At 46.6% G+C, this 20886-nt stretch overlaps 1 protein-coding gene across 2 annotated transcripts in view; it reads left to right on the forward strand.

The window, feature by feature from the left end:
* NSMCE2 (NSE2 (MMS21) homolog, SMC5-SMC6 complex SUMO ligase) overlaps positions 1 to 15729 on the forward strand; it is a 202961-nt gene extending 187232 nt beyond the window's left edge. For both annotated transcript variants that reach the window (XM_081117122.1, XM_081117123.1), the window contains 3 exons: positions 7346 to 7446; positions 7868 to 7974; positions 15401 to 15729. In XM_081117122.1, the coding sequence (XP_080973248.1) occupies positions 7346 to 7446; positions 7868 to 7974; positions 15401 to 15515 (323 nt within the window). In that variant the 3' untranslated portion in view covers positions 15516 to 15729. The remainder of the gene's footprint in view (positions 1 to 7345; positions 7447 to 7867; positions 7975 to 15400) is intronic.
* The last annotated feature ends 5157 nt before the right edge of the window (positions 15730 to 20886 follow it).

Below are 20886 nucleotides of genomic sequence, written 5' to 3' on the forward strand. Positions count from 1 at the left end.
GAAACTCTCCATTCAGTGTATTTTCGGGATCTTCAGTGGAGTGTGTCGAAAGAGCCATGGAAGTGAAAGCGGCCAGAAATTGAAGATGTTCGCGGTGCTGTGTCAGCTAAACACAACTGAGCTAATTTAGGCCTCACTGTGCCCAGGGGCATGAAAGAGCTCATCCCATTTAGAATCCTGGGTCAGACTATCTTGTCGTTTCTTTTTGGGTGATTCCATAGCATATCACTTATATTGAATTGAGCATACATATCGCAGGCACCTGCTTTATGCTAGGTGTGTGGGTACTCCAGGTAATAATACTAAAAATCATACCAATATTTATTGGTCGCTTGCTATTTGCTAGGCACTATTCTAAGAACTTTTCACACGTTAACTCATTTAATCCTTGTACAGCTGTATGAAGTAGGTACAATTAATTATTAGCTCCATTTTATAGCTGAGGAGATTGAGACAAAGAAAGGTAAAGTAACTTACCCAAGAGCACCCAGCTAAGAAAGGGATGGGACCAGGATTCCAGCCCAGGCAGGCTGTTTCTAGAGCCCATGTTCCAGAGTACTGTAAGTCTGCCTGAAGGTCCTCCCCTCTTCTTATCACACCTCCCTGGAGAGCCTGGCTTAGTCATCACTTTCTGCAGGAGGTTCATCTGGATTCCTCACCCCACCCACAGAGAGCCTCTGAGTTACTTTTGTACTTGTACAGAACACATACTCATTACTTCATTATTATTATTTCACTCATTGCACAGAATATAAGTATTCTGTCTCCCCTACGAGACCCAATCTTATTCCTCCTTGTATCCACGCCTGGCACTTGTGTAGTGTTTGGCACAGAGATGTTCAACAAACGCAACTTGTGTTGAGTTGGCTTCACTTCAACACACACAGTGCTTGTCCTCAAAGAGCTTTCGATCTTCCTGGAAAAGAAGTTCCATCCACAGACAACATTTGAATAATGAGGAAGTTAAAGCCAAAAGAGTATGGTATTAGGCAGCAGGTGCTGTGAGATTTCTGAGAAGAGAGATTGGCTATAGGGACTGGGTTGGGTTGGGTTGAGTTGGGTTGGGCTGGGCTGGGCTGGGCTGGGTTGGGTTGGATAGCGATATCTTCTCCACATCCATAGAATCTGAGATGAGTACAGATTATAGGTAAGAGAAGAAAGAAGAACATTGATCAGAATGTTCACGTCAGGTGGCTAAGATATGAAATGCTCACATTTAAGGGGCAGCAGAGTTGCATCAGAAAAGGTAGGTTGAAAGGCCCATCTTTTTGACACAGATCAGATATCAGCTCTTCAAAGATGCCAACACTGTCTTTTTCTTGGAGCTTTTTTCCATAGTATCTTGTATATGCAAAGCCCTCATTGTATGCTTTGCATTATTTGACTAAGCCAGGCTCTCGGGAGAGGTGTGATAAGAAAAGGGAAGGACCTTCAAGCAATGAAGATTATAGTTAATGGGGAACTTGGGCTCTGAAACCAGCCTGCCTATCTGTTCTGTGTGGCCAGGCTCCCTGAGGACAAGGATTGTTTTTTGCCTGGGACACATAGTAGTGGTAAAAAATAATAATAATAATAGCAGTAACAATTTTGTCAGTATATAACACTAATTCAAGTAAAATATATATGATAAATAACATTTATTGGATTCTTATCTTCTAGCCATTCTGATTGAATTGTATTAACTCTATGTTTGTTGAACATCTATGTTGAAACTTGATTTCTGGAATGTTGCCATCCTGTGAAGGTTGTATCATCTAGGAAATCTTTAATTCTGTAGGCCCTCTCTAGACATGATCTGCATCTTCATTCTGTAAAAGCCATCCACACACAGCAGAGTCTTAGGTGCCAGAGAGTATTGGAAATAGGATTCAGTTCCCTCAGTGGCAACTTGGCCCAACCAAACAGCTAGCATTCAGGACAGGCCACCAGTCCCAGGAAGAAACTGACGCAAAGCTGGACACCCAACAGTACCATAGAGTGATCTCAAAGCTGCACACACATACACATACACACACACACACACTGCTCTTAATTCTTTTCCCACTTAGAGTCTGAGGTATGTCCAAGTTGATAGGTGGGACCACTCAGAGCCCCAGCTGTAGATTACTGGGGAGGAGAAACAGTCAGGAATTGGCACAGACACATTTGCAGACACTGTAACCATGGAGTTTCAAACTTGGAATCAGTGTTCTTTTGCACATTAAGGAGGTCCCAAAACCTGCTACGTACAGTCAGCCTCTCCAAATAGGCTGTCCTGGAATAGTGCAAGCAAAATAGTCTAGACAGCCCAGTAAGCATCTCAAGCAGGCAACAAATATTTGTAAAGAATTTTCTTTATATGCTACTAACTCTAAGAGAAAGGTGCTTTTAGAAAAATGTCCAGGCTTAATTGAAAAAGCACATAGCAATCAACTTTTATTCCTAGCTGGCATGAAACTGTCTAACTGGTGGCCAATTTTGGGATGCCTGAAGACAGACAAGTGACTAATACTAGGCTGTGTGTGGCCGAGACCAAATGTATTTTCTGGCCACAAGACCATGTCTAGAGTCTCCTTTGTAATTACCACATAGTCTACTGTAATTGTAAAACTTATATTTACTTCCTGCCTTTGACATGTAATTCAGGGTCCAAGGCTGCACCCCAAGCTGAAGTGAAATCCTGTTATTTGCCTAAAACCTATAAAATCATTGTTGTGCGAGGGTGTGTGTATTTGTGTTGCCACATCTGTTAAGTATGTTAAGTATATCCTTATGAAAAATATGCCCACTCCTGCCTTGTTGGATAAAGCACTTTACTAAATCAGGTGTTTACTGAACACCTATTACTATATGCCAAGAATATTTTAGACTCTAGGAAACACCAGTGAACCAGACAACAAAGACCCCAGAAGAGAACAAGGGAGGGGAAGGGGAGATGGGAAGGAGACAGACAAGAAAGTACCCCTCATAGATAAGTGCTAGGCAGAGAGTGACACAGAGTAATGTGATGGGGAATGCTTAGGTGGCTTCTATAGCTTGGGCATCAGAGAGGCCTCTCCGAAGAGATGACATTGACTTGAGCATGGTGAGTGAGAGGGAGATGGTCAGAGAGGTCCGCTGTGTGGGCCACTCTAAAAAGTGCATGGATTCCAGCTGGGAGCCTATGCCCAGGTTCGGGCAGGAGGCCATAGTAATTTGTATTAAGATGTAGTGGAAATCAAGACAAGGGTCTAGATTTAGATGAGGAAATGTAGCTTAGAACCAGCCAACAGACCTTGCCAATGGTTTGGATGAGAGGAGTGAAGGGAAAGGGATAATCAGGAATGATTCCAAAGGGTTTGGCTTGAGCAGCAAGGACGACTGAGATGAGAAAGGCTGAGGGCAGAGCTCTTTAGCTCTACGTTACAGTCCTAAACGACCAACAATGAACCTGCATCTTAGAGTCCAATAAATGCTCTCACTACCCCGAGCTTTACATCATGGGGAATATCTGTAGACTTTTGAAATCCTTAACTGTTCACTTCACGCTACTTCCAGCATTTCCATGGTTTCTCCTCCTTTTTGGTGTTCATTTTATGACATCAAATAAATGACAGGTTGCTAACATCCCTCATGGGTCCTCTGTAAACTCCAGTTTCTGCCCAGACTCCCTCAGCACCTCGCTTGGTGCCCTGGGCCCACACCTGGATGGAAGGTGTGCATCTGATCTCTTCCCAAAGGCTCAGAAGTTCACAGCTGGCACAGGCCTCTGACAACATGCCTCAGATATGTTTATGGCAAACAGTAGGACTAATTTTCTTGTTTTTCTCTTTATAATCAGAAAAATTTTGAGGTCTCTTCCTTTAAAAACAAACTAATTCAGTCCACATAGTTCTTTATTATAACACTAATATTTTCTACTTTTGCCTTAAAAATATTTTGGGGGGCTTAAGTCTTCTTGTCTATACAATGGGAATAACAATAGAGTGTTTTTCCTGGGCATTTTGTGAGGGTTAAATGAAGTCATGTCTATAAAGTGCTTAGCACGGTAGCTGCTGTGTAGCATTCAGTGAACTTGAGCTACTGTTATTAATAAAATAACTTGGAGGAGCAAGGGTTGGCCCCCAGAACCAATACTCTGGTGTTAGTATTCAGATTAACCAGGCCATGAAGATAGACTCATACATCAATTGACTAAATCCCTGCGTGATTTGATCTGTATTTTTTTCTCCAATTTCCTTTTGCCAGCTTATCAGAAAGTTTTGTCTTCTGCTCAGCTTGATGTAAGTGACCTTTATTGCCAGTTGTGACCTTTGGTTAGCACATTGTAGAGTGCCAATGTTAACATCACTTTCTATAAGTACGGGTTGCCAGTGAGGGAATGTTCTATCTTGAGAGATGCTCGGCCACAGAGAGCCTTTCTCTTTCCAGAGCCCCGGTCCGTGGGCTCGCTCGCCTTTGGCACCGTTCCTCTGGCTCTCTTTGGACACACCTCCTCCTGTGATCATGGGTGTTGATGGCCACCTACCTCATCAGCTCCCTGCTCTGCCTTCCCTCGTGGTTGGCCTTGCATTTGACTTGGGCTTTCTTGCTTCCTCTGCCTTTTGAAATTTAAAAATAGAAAATAAAAAACAAAGCCACAATCATTTAGGTTGGCTGAACACTTGTGCATCTGACAGACTTTCCGGTGAATTCCACAGTGTAACATGCAGTCAGAAGCCTGTCGCTGGCTCAGAACAACCCTGTGAGACGTGGGCAGAGAGACGCTCTTTTTGACTGTCAAACACTCAATCAAGTGGGCAGCGGCCGCCCGCAGGAAAGCGGGCCTTGGAAAGTCAACCAGAGCGAACTCTCCTGCTCTGCACCTTGCTCTGCTCCTTACCTGTCCCCTTCCTGAGCCGTTGTCAGGACCCACTGGGTTGGCCAGGACCTCTTTGCAGAGTCTGGCTTTAGTGCTGTGAATACGAAAGGCAGGTCCTGGGGAACACGAAAGCTTTCCTAAGTCTGAGGAGAATTATTTCAGAGCCCCCAGCCCACCTCATAACAGACGTGCCTAAATATGGCAACCTCCGCATTGAATATCATTTTATTACTGAAGGAATTTTTTGAAAATGTTTTCAATTTTGCTTTGGGAATAGGTTGGCTACAAGTAACTGATTTAACTTACAATTGACTATTAATTTATCAGCAGCTATCTTAGCCTTCTGGGGAATTACTAAGTTAAAACCTAAATGCCGCCTACATATTGCTTCCAAATGAAATATTTTTGATTACCAAACCAATAACTAGCAAAGATAACCTAACATCATATTTTGTTGACCTTTAACATTTATATAGTAATTCAGTTTTGTAGTTGTTCTGTTTGAAGCCAATAAATGGTTTTCTAGTTCCCCGAAAAGCTGGAAGGCCCCAGGCGCTGGAGCGTGACCTAAGGGCCAGCGGTTAAAAAGGCTCTGCCTGGGAAGCCCTAGGCTCTGGGGTTGGCATTCTTGCCTCCTGCACAGACTGGGAGCTGCTTTGAGGGACATTTCTCTTAGAAAATACAGCAAGCTGGCATACAAGTACGACTAATCCGATTAAACACGGTGAAACCCCTACAAAAATCAGTCACTGGGGCAGAGTCCCTGGGTTTCAGCCCTCGGGTCACTGGGTGACCTTGAACAAGTGCTCTGGGGCCCTTTTCCTGCCCCCAGTTGTGCTTTTTTAGCCAGACTCCATCTGGCCAAGGGGAAGGCCAAGGTCATGAGTTCTAGGAACCGAAAGATGTGCAGAACCATCTGAACCTGAGATGCAGTTTCCGTCACATATTAAAAGCAAAGCAGTGTTTAATGTCCGTATTATTTTGCCAATACGAAAGAAGGAAGAGAGGAAAGAAGAGAGGAAGGAGGGAAGGGAGGAAAGGGAGGAAAGGGAGGGAGGGAAGAAGGGAAGGAGGGAAGGAGGGAAGGGGAAGGGGTGTTGGATTGTACCATCAACAGCTAAAAGGCTATTGATCTTTGATGTCTGTGCAAAATGGTGGCTGCCTTTTCCAGAAAGAAAGGCTTTCCTGTGAGATACTCACTCTCATGATCCCATCCAAGGTCATCCGTCATCTGTCCTCCCGCAGTGAGAGGCAAGTGTGAGGTAATGAAAAGAATGTAGGCTTCAGAATCACATCAGCTGGGTTCAGGCGCGTCCTGCCACTCACTCAGCACTTCTGAGTGGGCCCCGGGGGCCCGTAGGGTCAGGGTGCCCGTGAGATCAAAACTATCTCCTCAATAACACTAAGCCGTCATTTGTCTTTTCCCCTCTCTTTCTTTTCATAAGTGAATTTGTAAGATTGAAGCAGATTGGATGTATACATAGATATCAGAATCCAACAGTCTTCTATTAAGCCAAGCATTAAAAATATTTTCAAAAATATAAAACATTGCCCCTCTTATCACTAACTTATTTTTGTTCTGGAAAATAAAATTGCTTTTAAATTTTTTAAATGTCGTCTATTTTAACATGTAATGGGGTTATTGTTAAATAAATAAATACATTTTTAAAATTCCTCAGTCTTAATGTCTAATATGGCAATATTGATAGATATAACCCACACTTTAAAAGTGCTCTGGGCCCTGGCTGGCGTGGCTCAGTGGTTAGACCGTCAGCCCAAGCACTGAAGGGTTGTGGTTCGATTCCTGGTCAAAGGCACATACCTGGGTTGCAGGTTCGATCCCTGGCCCCAGTTTGGGCACGTACATTCAGGGGGCAACCAATCAATGTGTCTCTCTCACATTGATGTTTCTCTCTCTCTCTGCCCCTTCCACTCTCTCTGAAAAGCAATGGAAAAAAATATCCTCGGGTGAGGATTTAAAAAAAAAAAAAATAGTGCTTTGGGTCCTCAGTAATATCTAACAGAATAAAAGGGTTCTGAAACCAAAAAGTTAGAGAAGCCTTGCACGACCTAATGGTCATTACCATTTATTGAATGTGGCCTCATGCCAGGAGCTGTGCAAAGTGCACTAATTGATCTCTTTTCATATTTGCAACAAAGCTGTAAAGTAGAGCTTAAAGGAAAGGCCTTGCTAGCCCCAGGTGTCACAGCTGGAAGTGAGAGATGCCCTGTCCTTCTGACACCAAAGCTACACTCTTGATTACTGGGCAGCACTCCTTCACAAAGAAATCCTCTAACTTTGAAAAAGTGATTTACTGCTCTGAGTCTGTTTCCTTATCAAAAGTGGACAGAATCCTACCTACCCCATGGGATTCTTTCCAGAACAGAAGGGTTAATATGCATCAAAGTGCCTAGCACAGGGGCTAACACAATAGACCCTGCGCAGCTGTTAACCTTCCTTCCATTCCTTCCTGCCCTCGGCGTGGTAGACCCAGGAGGCTCAGCCGTTTCCCTTTTCTCCTCTAGATGGTCTTCAAGCAGACAGAGAGGCTGATGGAAGCGAAGGAGTTGATGAAGACATGATTGTGACCCAAAGTCAGACCAACTTCATCTGCCCCATTACGCAGGTATCGTTTCCTCCTTCCTCCCCTGAAAGAAAAAGCAATTCGCTTCACAGAGGCCAAGGATTCCTGTTTGCTTTCTTATTTGATTTCACGTCCACAGTTAAAGGAGGGGGGAAAGAGAAGTGATAAGGGTCGAAGAGTCTATATGTGGAAGGTCCTTGGGCTGGACAGAGCTTTTGATCAGGCATGCCCATTTAGGAGTAAATTCCTGGCCCACAGGCCAAGTGGCAGTGCTGCCACTGGTCTCCTGCTGTTTCTTCAGCGGTTCTCTGTCCTAATCATTTTTCAAAGCTGCAAGATTGGGAGGTTAAACATAGAAAGCCCAGGGACTAGGAAAAAACAGTTCCAAGTAATCGTGACTTGGAGACATTACTGGAAGTTGATCATTAGCATTCCTGAAAGCCTAATGTCTCCTTGATTGCAGTTGGAAATGAAGAAGCCAGTGAAAAATAAAGTGTGTGGCCACACCTATGAAGAGGAAGCCATTGTTCGAATGATTGAGTCCAAGCACAGAAGGAAGAAAAAGGCCTGGTGAGTAGGCTCAGGAGGGAGCAGCGCCTTCCTAGAGCGGGGAAGTCCGAGGCGCTGTGCTGGTGCTGGAGGAAAAGGTGCTTGACCTGCTCCCCTAAAGTACATTTGCCCCCGAGTAGCGTAAACAGGGGAGCTGGCTTTCTGGGAAACAATGCAGGAGGAAAAGTTAGTAATCTCCTCTGGAGGAAGCCGAGGGAACTTCAACCACACCTTTTTAAAGTAGCCGAGAAAGGAATTGGATTGAATTTTTCATCATTAGATAACAGGAATTTTTATGAATTTGTGCTATAGCTTGAAAAAAAATTGAAGGAGAACTGCAATACTAAGAGAAAGATGGAAAATCTTTCATATCTTTAATTACTTCAATGACTTCCCAAAGGTTTAAGTAAGTCCATGGATAATTGATCAATGAGAAGTGATTATTTTAAATTGGAATGTTTGGAGAATCGTTCATAGGGATATACACCCCACACTCTTACCCCATGACCACGGAGGACATGGCTGTGTTCCTTTAATAACAGAGAACCCTGAGCTGCTAGACTGACATTTTTAGGTATTATGCTCTTATCACAGATGTGGAATTATCACAGGAATGGAATGGCAGGTGTGACCAGCTCTCAGGGGACTTCTGATAACAGTCCTTTGATGTGGGCTTTGCTCCTCGGTGGCCCAGAAGTGTGCTGGTCCAGAGCTGGGATTGGAATTCCCCACCACTCCTCCTCGGGTGTGGACGTAGAGACAGGGCATTTGAGACTGCAGGTATCTTGATGGTCATTCAGTCAAGTAATTTACCTTGTTTACTCTAGAACGCCTACTGGTTGCAAAATGGAGACAGTTTGAGAACTTCTTACCTGTTTTGAGTTTCCAACTTAAAGTTGCAATGTCATATTTCCCTAGTGAGCCTCCCATTTCACCCTGTGAATATAATTTCCTTTGTTTTTGAACTTCTCAGCCTTTCTTTTCTATGAACTTTTTTCTCTGTTCATTCTCTGAAAAGCAAAATGTTAATTTTTTTTAACATAATTGCTAAGAATAGGTATTACAGAGAGTTTATTTTTCAGCTCTTCTTTCTTAGTTTGTGATCTCCTGGACTCAGATTTGCAAAGGGGAGCTACTGATACAAAGCATGTTTCTCACAGTCCCAGGGAGGGTGGGGGCAACTCCCAGAACAGGCTTCACGTTTAAATGGATTTTCTTTTTTCTTTTTTTAATATATCTTTATTGATTTCAGAGAGAGGAAGGGAGAGGGAGAGAGAGAGATAGAAACATAAATGATGAGAGAGTCGTTGATCGGCTGCCTCCTGCACCCCCCGACTGGGGATTGAGCCCGCAACCCGCGCATGTGCCCTGACGGGGAATTGAACCGCGATCTCCTGGATCCTAGGTCAATGCTCAACCGCTGAGCCATGCCAGCTGGGCTAAATGGATCTTCTTTATTACATACTTTGACTTTCTAATGCCCTTGGCCTTTTTTCAATCATACACAATATTTGGAAGCACTTGTGTACCACAAAATTTTTTCTTATACTTCTGTAACTTGAGTTCTGATTCTGAAAACTCTTCAGATTCTCAAAGCTTAATAATAACAATTAAGTCTAAGTGGAAGAAGTCTGGGAGATTTGCAAAAAAGCTAATATTTTTCCTGGGCCTTGGAAAATGGGAATGTTTCAGAGATGGTAAAGAAGAACCGTTCTGGCCAAGAGGCTCAGCCCGCTCAGAGCCTGGTCACTTGGCGGGCAGTAGGCACTGTTCCGGAAGTGTATGTTGGACGGTAACGTAGGGCAGCGGTGTAAAGGCCCATCACAGAGGGTGTTAAACGTCATGATTTTGTTAGTTTTCTCATCTGCAGATTGATGCTAATACTTGTAGTTGCCTCATTGATATGTTTGAAATTTGAATAAGACATATATGAAGTGCCCCGGCCAGTGTTTCTCAGTGGTTAGCCCATCACTCCCTCCTCCTCCCCACCAGAGGACCTCTGGTTCGATTCCCTGTCAAGGGCAAGTGCCTGGGTTACAGGTTCGATCCCCGGCCCTAGTCAGGGCGCGTGCTGGAGGCAGCCAATCAGTGTGTCCTTCTCACATCAATGTCTCTCTCTCTCTCTCTCTCTCTCCCCCTCCCCCCACCTCTACCTCTCCCCCTCTCTCCCTCCCTTCCACTCTCGCTAAAAATCAATGGAAAAAATATCCTCGGGTGAAGATTAACAACAACAACAAAAAAAGATATATATAAAGTGTTTAAAGTACCTGGCACATGGTAAGACTCAGTACACATTATCCCATCATCGTCATAACCATTGTCGTTGTCATCATTTTTGCCACCAATTATTCTATTTATTTATTTATTTTTAAATATGTTTTTATTGATTTCAGATAGAGGAAGGGGGAGAGAGAGATAGAAACATCAATGATGCGTCATTGGTCAGCTGCCTCCTGCATGCCCCCTACTGGGGATTGAGCCTGAAACCCAGGCATGTGCCCTGACCGGGAATCAAACAGCAACCTCCTGGTTCATAGGCCGATGCTTAACCACTGAGCCACGCCGGCCGGTGAGAGCACATTATTTTGAGGGAGTAAGATAGGCCAACCTAGAGTTTAGGAAGTTACTGCAATAGCCATTCACGGAATGGAGTAAAAAGACATGAGGTGAAATGGCAGTTAGGATGCTTTTGCAGTATATTGAGTTATAAATAACAAGAGCTTAGACCGAGGTAAGAGCCATAGGGACTAAGAAGAGAATGCAGATGAGAGTGACCTCAGAGGAAAAAATGTCAGAATTTGGTAGCCAAGCGCTGAAGAGAAGAGGAGGAGGCCTGACGTTGATAAATGAGTGTCTAGAAGGGTGGAGATGTCATTAGCCAGCAGAGGGGACCTAAGAGAGGAACACATCTAGGCCACGTTAAGTTTGAGGTCACAGCAATACAGCCATTTAGAAGGATCCTGGAGGCGCCTAAATGTGGATTTTTGAACTCGGGAGAGAGCTCTGAGCTGGAGATGTTGGTCGTGAGGTGGTCGGCACAGAGTCAAACCCACTTACCTGCCAGCACAGACGCAGCTCTGGCCTGGACCCGACCACCTCCCGAGGGCCAGCAAGGGCAGGACCGGGGCTGGGCTCTGCCCTGCTCCCCATGCTGCCCCCAGCCCCGGCCCCAGGGCTGGCGGTGGACCCTCACTGATGAGAGGGCAGCGAGAGGAGGAAGGCCCGTGGAGCTAAGACGTCATTAGGAAAGAGGAAGAGAGAAGAGCTGAGCATCAGGCGAGCGAGCGGAGGGGGGGGGTTCTTGAAGACCCTGGCCCGAGGCAGGCGGCCAGAGTTCAGGCTCCTGCGAGGCCCACCTCAGAGATCCCTGGTGAAGCGTGAGGTCGTGTCATTTCCCGTGATGCTCTGCTCTGGGTTCCCTTTGTTTAAGGCGTCTGTGACACATCCAGCTGGAGAAGTCTCAGTTCTTCCTCCTGGATTGTTCTGTTGTGTTTGTTAGGCTGGAGTTCCAGGTACACTGTGTTACTAGGTGCTGACTAAACTTGACTGTCCCTACCTCGGTCTCTGGCAAGACCTCTCTCCATTGGTTTGAGTCAGAATAAAACTGGTGAGACTTTGGCCCTAACTAAACACAGCAGTTAGAATGACTTCCTGAAATATCTTTCTTAATAGTCAGGCTATTTATTATCTTACTAATAAAGCTGTCTTATAATTTTTATATTAATAAGACAGTTCCAGTTTTCCACTGTCATTTCTTTCCTTTTTTGTTTAAGAACCTGCACTATAGTTAACGAAATCACATTTGAGAGCATGTAGAATAAACTTAAGTTGAACACAGATGTGTCGTTGAAAAGCAGAACTCCAACATTGCAGTGTGGTCCCTGTTTTATGGTTTAACCACTCAGAGCCTGTATCTTCATGTGTAAGATGCATTAACATCTCCCGGAATTCAGGATTAAAGAAATGGGGGGGGGGGGGAAGTACAGCCTAGCTCTGGACCAGCAGACTTCTTGGCAGTGGAGAAGGAAACCAGCCAGGAGGAAGCTGTTTTTGGACAACAGAGCACTAAACAAGTTGCAGTGTGGTAATTGAGGTCGAGCCAGTTAGTGTTATTACTTACCTCACTACTTAGTGACATGTTATTTTAGACTCAGAGGACGTGGGATACAGTTACTCTGTGTTCAGGTATGATAGGAATCCATCTCACTCAGGTTTCCAGAAGGGTCTATAGGCCTTCTTTCTAGAACTTTCTAGAGCTGGGTTGCTCCTTGGAATTCTTGGGACCCAGATCCAGGAGCTCAGAAGACCCAGAGGCCAAGGTTCCCTGCAGCCTTCTAGGGCCCCAGGGCCCCTTTGTTCAGCAGACATTTTCATGCTTGCTTGCTGCTGTCAGGGGAGTCTTCTACCCTGGCAGTGACCTGAGTCCAGGACCCAGCCTCTCCTTTGAGTCCTGTAGGTCTGACTCCTGCACAGCAATGACGCCAGAGCTGGAGAGCTTAAGATTGGCTATTGCCACACCCAGCTTGCTCAGCAGGATGTTGTGGGGATTATGCACCATTGCTCCTATAGAGGGCTGCTTCCCTAGAGGAGGAGTGTCCTGATTCAGCATCATGTCACTATGGCCTTGTCTTCACCTTTGTCGCTTAAAAACTTGTGTTTGTTTACTTGCAATGGTGTGAGAAACCAGGTTCTTCCCCACCTCCTGCATCGCCCCCTCCTCCCGGAAGCCTTCCCTGAACCCATATTCTGGCTGGACAAAGTGCCCCTCCCCCGGCTCCCGAGGCACCATGTCCATGCGGGCCCAGCACTGCCGGTGGGGCTGGCTCTTCGCCATGCGCCTCTTGGTGCAGAGCCTGGACTTGTAGCGCCTGAGTGAGTCCCTTGACCCTCGCCACATATCACCCTACCCCACACTCTGCCCTCATCTCTACAGAGGAAGAAACTGAGGCGCAGGAATTGAGTCACTTGCCCGAAGTGTCACAGCGAGGAGTTGTGTGCCCAGGTCTTTTTCACCCTTGAGCCTGTGCTTGTGTCATCAGGCTACCTGGCTCCCCCGGGAGGGCCTTTGGTTAATGCTTCTGTCCCCAGAGTTTGCCCCTAAGCGAGCCAGCCGTCTGTGACGCAGGCCACCCTGGGCTCGTCCCCTCGGGTGAGTGTGCCTGTTGTGCAGCTGAGCCGAGTGGTTACTCCTGTCAGACATTCTCAGAATGCCCTCGGCCACTGACTAAGGCCGCTGATGTCATCAGGAAGTCCTCCCCGCCTCGCTCCCCACTTCCCCGAGCACCGCTTACTCACTGTCTGCCCGGCGCGCTGAAGCCTTTGTCTGTGGAGGGGAGAGACCCGGGCCGGCCGCAGCCAGAGTGGCCGCTCTGTGGGTGGACAAGTACTAGGCGAGGGTCGTCCCACGCAGTCATCCCGGCCACCACTTCCAACTGCATTTCCATGTCTCAGAGGTCGACTGATGAAAGATGTCTTTTCTGCAGTCAGGATTTGTCCGTATGCTTTTCATATTTGCAGCTGTTCACTTTCCTCCCTGAAGAAGTAATTCATTTGGCAGCATTGGGGGTTTGGAACTAGTGTAAGGCCTTCCCAGGTCCCTCCGTCCCTGCCCTAACCCACAGCCCAGCCATCAGAATGCGGCAGACCTGGGCCAGTCACCCTGCTCCACCTTCCTAAGGCGCCTTCCTAGAATCTCGTTTAACACATGTATCCAACCACACGGGGCATGTTTCAGTATTTTTAAAATAAATGCTGTTCACATGCATATTGCTCATTACAGTGATGGATGTCCCTCTGCTCTAAAGTCTCCTTGACCCAGAGCTCAGGGCCAAGAGTTCCTCTTGCTAGTTGGACTGTTGGGCTTCCCACTTCTGGACAAATTAGAGCTCCCATGATCAACCGTCGTCCCCCCTGGGTTATATTTTTTGTCTTTCATTTGCTATCTTTGATCTTACTCGACCTGTGCTGTTTGGAGAGCTGACTCAGATCACTAGGCTGGGGCTGCGTGTGGGCAGGAGCCTGTATTTGTGTATTTCACACTTGGATGTTCAGGACCTAGCACCAGACCAGTCACCAAAGGGCCAAGTGAATGCACGAATGTGTTGGATGTATGAAGACGTAGAGACACCATCAGCTTTAAAATGTGTTAGAGGATCAGTGATCAAAGAACAAATGATAGTCCTAGGAGATCATAAAGGGAGCCAGCGTCACCTGCAGCCCCGAGAAATAGGGATTCTCCCCTCATCTTAAATCAGGCGACGTAGGCTCAGAAAGGCAAAGTGAGTTGCCTGTGGTTTCATAACTAGCAAATAGACGGTGGAGACAGAATTCAGACCTAGGTCAGCTTGACTCCAAACACTGGGCGCTTTGCTCTGCAAAGTCTGGCTCCTGTTGAGAAGAAATCAGGTGACTTCATCCAACCCACTGCCTCCAGAGGAGACCACATCTAAACAGAGCCAGGAGTGTAAGTTCCCCCCACCCCCATGTGGATGAGTCACACGCTGATGTCTTCGGCCACAGCTGAAGTCCCCATCGGCCCACTCAGTCTCTCCACTGGGAGGGCTGGCGGGCATTTCAGAGGGAACATACACCTATTGGGGCTCCTCAGTCCTTCCCAACCTGGTTTTTAGTTGTACCCCTCAGAGATGAGGCACCAGCAGTCACCCATCAGCTTGGGCCAAACTCGGAATGAAGCTCTTCCCTTGCGCTCTGAGCCATCAGCCGGTCCTAGAGGTTCTGCGTGGTCCTGGGCCGAAGCTCAGGCTGCCCCACCCTCATCCAGGCCCCTCCCTCCTGGACTGCTGCAGGCCCCCTCTGTCCCTGCGTCCGCTCCCCCAGGGTTCTCACTCAGCAGCCAGAGCCACGTTTTTCTAAATGTCACCCAAATCACAGCCCTCCCTGATTCAAACCCTGCGCTGTTTCTCTTCATATTAAAAACAAGAAAACCCAAAGGCCCGCTCACCCTCCGACCTCGTCTCCAAGTGCCCTTCCTCTTGCTGGTCTTGCTCCCTCTCCAGGCCACCAAGCTGCTGCTTCCTGAGCTCCTGCACATGGCACCTGTTCGAGAGAGGACCTCAGCGAGGCTTGCCCTGACCCCCTCCCCCGGGGAGAGCCCCAGCCCGCCCTCTCTGCCTTGACCGGCTTCCTTGCCTTTGTAGCACTTAGCGCAGGCTGACCCTCCAGCCGGCCTCTGCGTGGTCACTTGTATGCACCCGTGGCCGCCACTGGAAAGTGAATGCCGGGGCGCGGGGACTGGGTGGGGGTTGCCTGTGCCCCCAGCACGGGGCGGCCTGGGGCGGTGGGCATCCGGGCATACATGAATGAGTGCAATCACACCTGGTTTTTAAAACATGCTGCTTTTTGGTAAAATGTCCTCACCTAAGTACTTATATGTGAGAGAAGTTTATGCAGATTCGGTGGCCTGACTTTGTCTTCTGATCCCTCCCAGTTGCCCTAAAATTGGCTGCGGCCACACAGATGTGAGGATGTGCGATCTCGTCCCGGACGAAGCACTGAGAAGGGCCATTGAGAGCCACAAGAAGAGGCACCGCCAGCCCGAGTAGGAAAAGCCACCCGCAGGGAAGCCGCAGCCTACCTCCCGCCCCAGCCGTCGCAGAGAGCGTGCTTGTAAAGCACTGACTGGCTGCTTCGCACACTGCGTTTGGGGTAAAACTTGAAGGTTTTCTGTGTAATTGAAAGCATTTTTCAATAAAAAGTCAAAGGAATGTTATTGTTTATTTTTAAGTGTTTTATAATTTAAATAAAACTTTGATTATCTACGGTGTGTCTTGTCTGTGCTCCGCCCGAGGTGTACGCTGTGTGGATGTTGCAGGCTGCGGGGTGCAGGCCTTTCCGTCTCCCCCACTTCAGACTGTTTTTATTGCAGCTTTAACTAAACGATGGCTTTCAAGGGACATTTGAAATGGAAACACATAGAAACACCCCAGTTGCAAGCATTTTCCGTCAATACAGTAAGCGACAGCGTGAGGTGACAAAGCAAGCCAGTTTACTTACCAGTAAGGGCTGACTTTGTCAACTGATAGTTACAAATACGGAAAAGCTTTTCTCTGTCATTCTGACTGCACGGGATGCTCTGTGGCAGGCTCATCAGCACCCTGGTAACTGTTGCCCTTGACAAGAGCTTGGCTGCGGCCCCTAGGGTCTGAAGAGTCATCCATGGGAAGCCACCACATCCTGGCTGTCCCCTGCCTTGCGTCTTGTGTGGTGGCTCTCTGCAAGTGGCTTCCTCCCCCGGGGCCTTGGTGTCTTCAGCCAGGAACTACAGGTGTTGAGCCAGTTGTTCTCTGATGCCCCTTTAGCCCCTGAAGTTGGGGGACTTATAACCAGCAGGGTCTTTAAATTGAGTGTCATTGATTATATTCTAATTGTGTGAAGGGTGCTAATCTATTAATAGTCTCCATAGCAACCTTTTACCAACTGGAATAGTCAGTGAAGCCAAACACATATCCTGACTACACTAGGAAACCAAAAATAACTTATAACGGCTGACATTTAGTGAGCACTTGCTGTGTAGCAGGTGCTATTCCAAGTTACATATATAGTAACTCCTGTAATCCCCTGATGAGGGCACTACGGTTATTCCCACTTTCCAGATAAGTAAAACGAGGCACAGAGGAGTGAAGTGACCCGTGGGAATTCAGAGCTAGTAAGTGCCTGAGCTGGGAGGGGAAGGTAGGCTCTCTGGTCTCAGAGTCAGCATACTTAGCCCAGCTTCTCCTCTCTATTGATTTCTGTAGAATCTTAAAATACATTCAAAGTCCACATTTAAAAACAAAGCCTCTTGCAAATAAGCATATACGTGTGTGTGCAAAAAAAAATCTTGATTAAAACTCGGGGAATAACTGGATTTGACCTCTGAGAGGCAGCGAGGGCCCGGCCATGAAATAATAACATAATTTCCACTGAAAAGCCTAGTCTTAAAATGGCAGGAGTAACGTTGAAAACATTTCGTGGAAGGCAGTATGGCATTCAGCTGCTACAAACTGAGCGAGTCTGAATTTCTTAAGACGCTTTATCTGAATCAGACTTCCTGAGGAAGCGATTCTGTTTAAGCCAGAACAAACATGCTTTTCATGGAATGTGCTTCTTTTGTGAAATACTTTGTTTCCTAAACAGAACGAGGCCAGCACGAAGTGCTCGCCCAAGGTTCAAGCTGCATTTTTCCCAGCTCTTTCTGAAGAGAATGCAAGATATTAGCGCAGACACCGGTCTCAAGTCAGAAAAATGCAAAATGACACCATTCCACGGGGAAGAGGTGCAGCGTTTGTATCCTGTCAGCTGCTTCCCTTTCCAGTCTTTGGAAACTGTATTTTGCATACTTGTCTAGCCAATTAAAGAAGTGGAAGTTTTATATAAAGTTTTTTGCATCTTTGAAGATGCCAACATTTGGTGGTCATTGCCAATCTGGCGTATACATTCGGTTTCTATTACAGGAGTTTTCCCAAAAAGTGAAGCCTTTCTTCACATGAAATCATATTTTTTTCTTACTGAGAAGCCCAATAATATAAGACAACTGAAAGGGGAGTCTTTCTAGTCAAGACGAGGTAGGAGCCCCAGCCCCTTCCTCCCAGGGCAGCCCCAGAGTCACCAGCCTGACATTACCCAAGGCCCCATGAGTGACATTTGGAAACCACACTGCACGTTGGAGCTAAACCAGGTTTTCAGATATGACTGTTTTAAGACTTGGACAATTATGTGAACATGGCATTTTTTATATGCTAGTTCCTTTAAGAAACTTCCAATTGGGTAAGTTTGAAACATTACTGCAAACTCCCAAAGATGAGATAATTTATTTCTTGCTTAACATAGAACTTCAGACATGGAGTGTCCAGCTTAGAGGGTCCGGTGGTGAGTGCTGCGTCCAGCTGAACACTCCCCGACCGAGTGTTATAGGGAGAGAAATTACAGGACTAAGAGGAACCGAGGTGACCGTGAACTGATCGCCGGCTACACACCAGGTTCGGGTCCAAGTGCCTGACATGTGTGACCAAAGTGAATCCGCCCTACAACCCTAGAAGGCAGGGTTGTTCACCCGTTTTATAGATGAGGAAACTGAGGCTCAGATTCAAGTCACTTCCCCAAAGTCCCTGGCTGGCGTGTGATAGAGCCCATACCAAGGCGGAACAGTGAGTGCAGAGCAAGCGATCTGACCTACAGCCTCTTTACCCCAGGACTGTAGAGGACACCAGTGACCAGCCGACGTGCTCTTCTGTCCCATCTCCCATATTTCTGTTACTGAGTCCATTTCCCAGGCTTGCAGGCCCCACCTACCCCACCAACTTAGCATAGCCCAGTGCTTCTCTCTTCCCTAGTCCCTCTGCAAACACTCCACCAAGTCCAGGCCCTGCTTCCTGGCTTCGTACTTAAACTATTCACCAGCCTTCCCGCTGGTCCCCCACTGGACCTCTCATCTCCCCCCTCCCGTGTGAATCTGCTGATGGGGTAATTCCACATCCTAGTCAAAAACCGTCCCTTCTACAGAATGAAGCTCAGCCCAGCACTCAGGATTCTACCACAGACCAGTCCCATTCCTGTCTCCCCAGCACTCCCTGTGTCCCAAACACTTCCGTTCACCTCCCGTCTATTTGACAGGGTTGCCTCTGTGCTCCTGACGAGCGCATACAGATGACCTTGGGCAGGTCACTTCACTGCTCCAGGCCGCAGATTTTTCCTGTGTACTCAAAGATTTGGACTTCTCCCCAAGGTTTCTTTAAACCCTAAGATTCCATCCTATTTTCAATGACGAGAACATTGGGGAAGCATATGGCCCTTTTGAAGGAAAACAGGTTGACATGGAAATCAGTATATATTTGAACCAAATGTGTACATTGCATCTTCAACTATTTATTCAACAAATACTTTTTAAAGCCCACTTTATGCCATGTTCTGTGCTTGTCTCTTTGGATACAGAAATCTCCCCTCTGAAGGGATTCTTCGTCTAGTTGGGGCAGACAGATATGCACAAAACTAAGTTCTGCAGGAGGTTATGTGAGTGCCATGTGTCGAGGACAGTAACACAAAGGAAAGATACAGAAAATTATTGAGAAAGCAACTTGTGTTTCAGTAAAACAGGCAACAAGATTCAAAACAAGTCAAAAAGTCTATGAAACTTTCTGACTGGGAGATGGGGGTAAATCCTGAGGGCGGAGGGCCCAGCTGCAGTGGAACTCGTCACACTTTGCAAATCTGCCTTCTAGTTTGTATCAGACTTGTGGAGGGATAACTATTCTAAAAAGAAGGCTGGTGAGGAGGAGGGGGAGCAGGAGCTCTCATGCGCTGCTCATGGAAATGCAAATCGGCGCAGCCACTTGGAAAAGTTTGGCTTTAAAAAAAAAAAAAAAGTTTAACAAATTTACCACACAACCTAGCAATTCCACCGCTAGGTATCTACCCAAGAGGAGTGAAATCCTATGTCCACACAAAGAACATACTGTTAGCATCTTTGTGTGTGAATGCTCTTAAGTAGCATGATTTATAATAGCACACAAGTGGAGACAGTCCCTCTGTCCAACTGGTGGCGGGTCACACAGTGAAATACGACTCGGCAATGAAAAGGAACACGGCACGTATTAATACAAGCTGTAACGTGGCTGAACATTATGTGCTTACGTGAAATGTCCAGAAAAGACAGGTCTGTGGGGACAGAGAGTAGATTAGAGGTGGCCTGGGGCTGGAGGCCAGAACCGGGGGTAACTTGCACAAGGGGTCGCTTTGGGGTGAAGGAAATGTTCTAAAACTGGATTATGGTGAAGGTTACACAACTCTGGATTCACTAAAAGTCATTGAACCCGACACTTGAAACAGGTGAATTTGACGGGTCTATGAATGATACAAACAAACAAGCTGAGGGAGGGGAGAGCTCTCCTGGTCTTTAAAAAGAGTGAGCAGCTCTAAGGCCTCTCGGTGCCCAAGATTCAACTGGCAACCAAACCGCTATCAATCTTCTAAGAAGTCTTCGAATCTTAATCGCAAAGATTAGACTGAAATGAGGATTCTATTCACGCCTCAAGAGATCCAGGGTTGAAAGGAGCAATTATTATAAAAAGAAACTTAAGGGTTAATGAGAGGTAAGATTAGTGACTGATACCAATAAGGAACTTAATTTTATTCGTTTCCATTGCTTTATCTCCCAAATGTATATTCTGTTTCTCTGCAGCGATTATGAACAGTAATCAACAGTTCCAATTAGCTACTTTTATTTTTTTAAATATAATGGCATGAAAACCCCAGCCAGTTCTTTTCTCTGTTCACCCTGCCACAGGGAAGGCTGAAATTCAGGCCCTAAAGATGACCTGGTAATCATTCAGTGGGTGGCAGAAGGACCCAAGCTTAAAACGGGGTCATAAACCTTTATGACCACAGACAAAACATTTACTGGGAATTTTTTTATGAACAAATACAAAAGTGGTTCGCAAACAAAAACAAAAAGAAAACGCAAGCTATAATTATGAAAGGAAGCAACCCCAGGACTGTCCTTTGTCATAAACAGAATATAAACCAGAAGCGCAGTTTGTTAAGAAAGAAGTCAGACACCCCTGAGGACTGGACGGGAAGGGCTGTCGCTCAGGCAGGGGAGACGGGCCACCGGGCTCTGCGTGCGGTCCCAGGCCCAGCTTTCAGGCTCGTTACGGTCACCACAGTTCAGATGCGTCCAGAGAGCAGTAAAAACAAGGCTGGGGGTGATGAAACAGATGCAGTGTTGAAAGGAACTGGGATGTTTGTGCCCACAGAGGAAAAAACGGAGGTTTCTGTTTTATACAAAACATGGGCCTATGTGAGGAGTGTGCTGCCAGGCAATTAGCAAGTGTCATCAGAGGGCCAACCGAAGGTTCCTGGATACTCAGAAGGAAAAGTACTGGTCACATCTTAGCACGAGACCTCTTATACGGGGCACCGGGGGCTCCCCGGGAACTG

Source organism: Miniopterus schreibersii (assembly GCF_964146895.1).
Source record: "Miniopterus schreibersii genome assembly, chromosome: 17".
NCBI lineage: Eukaryota > Metazoa > Chordata > Mammalia > Chiroptera > Miniopteridae > Miniopterus > Miniopterus schreibersii.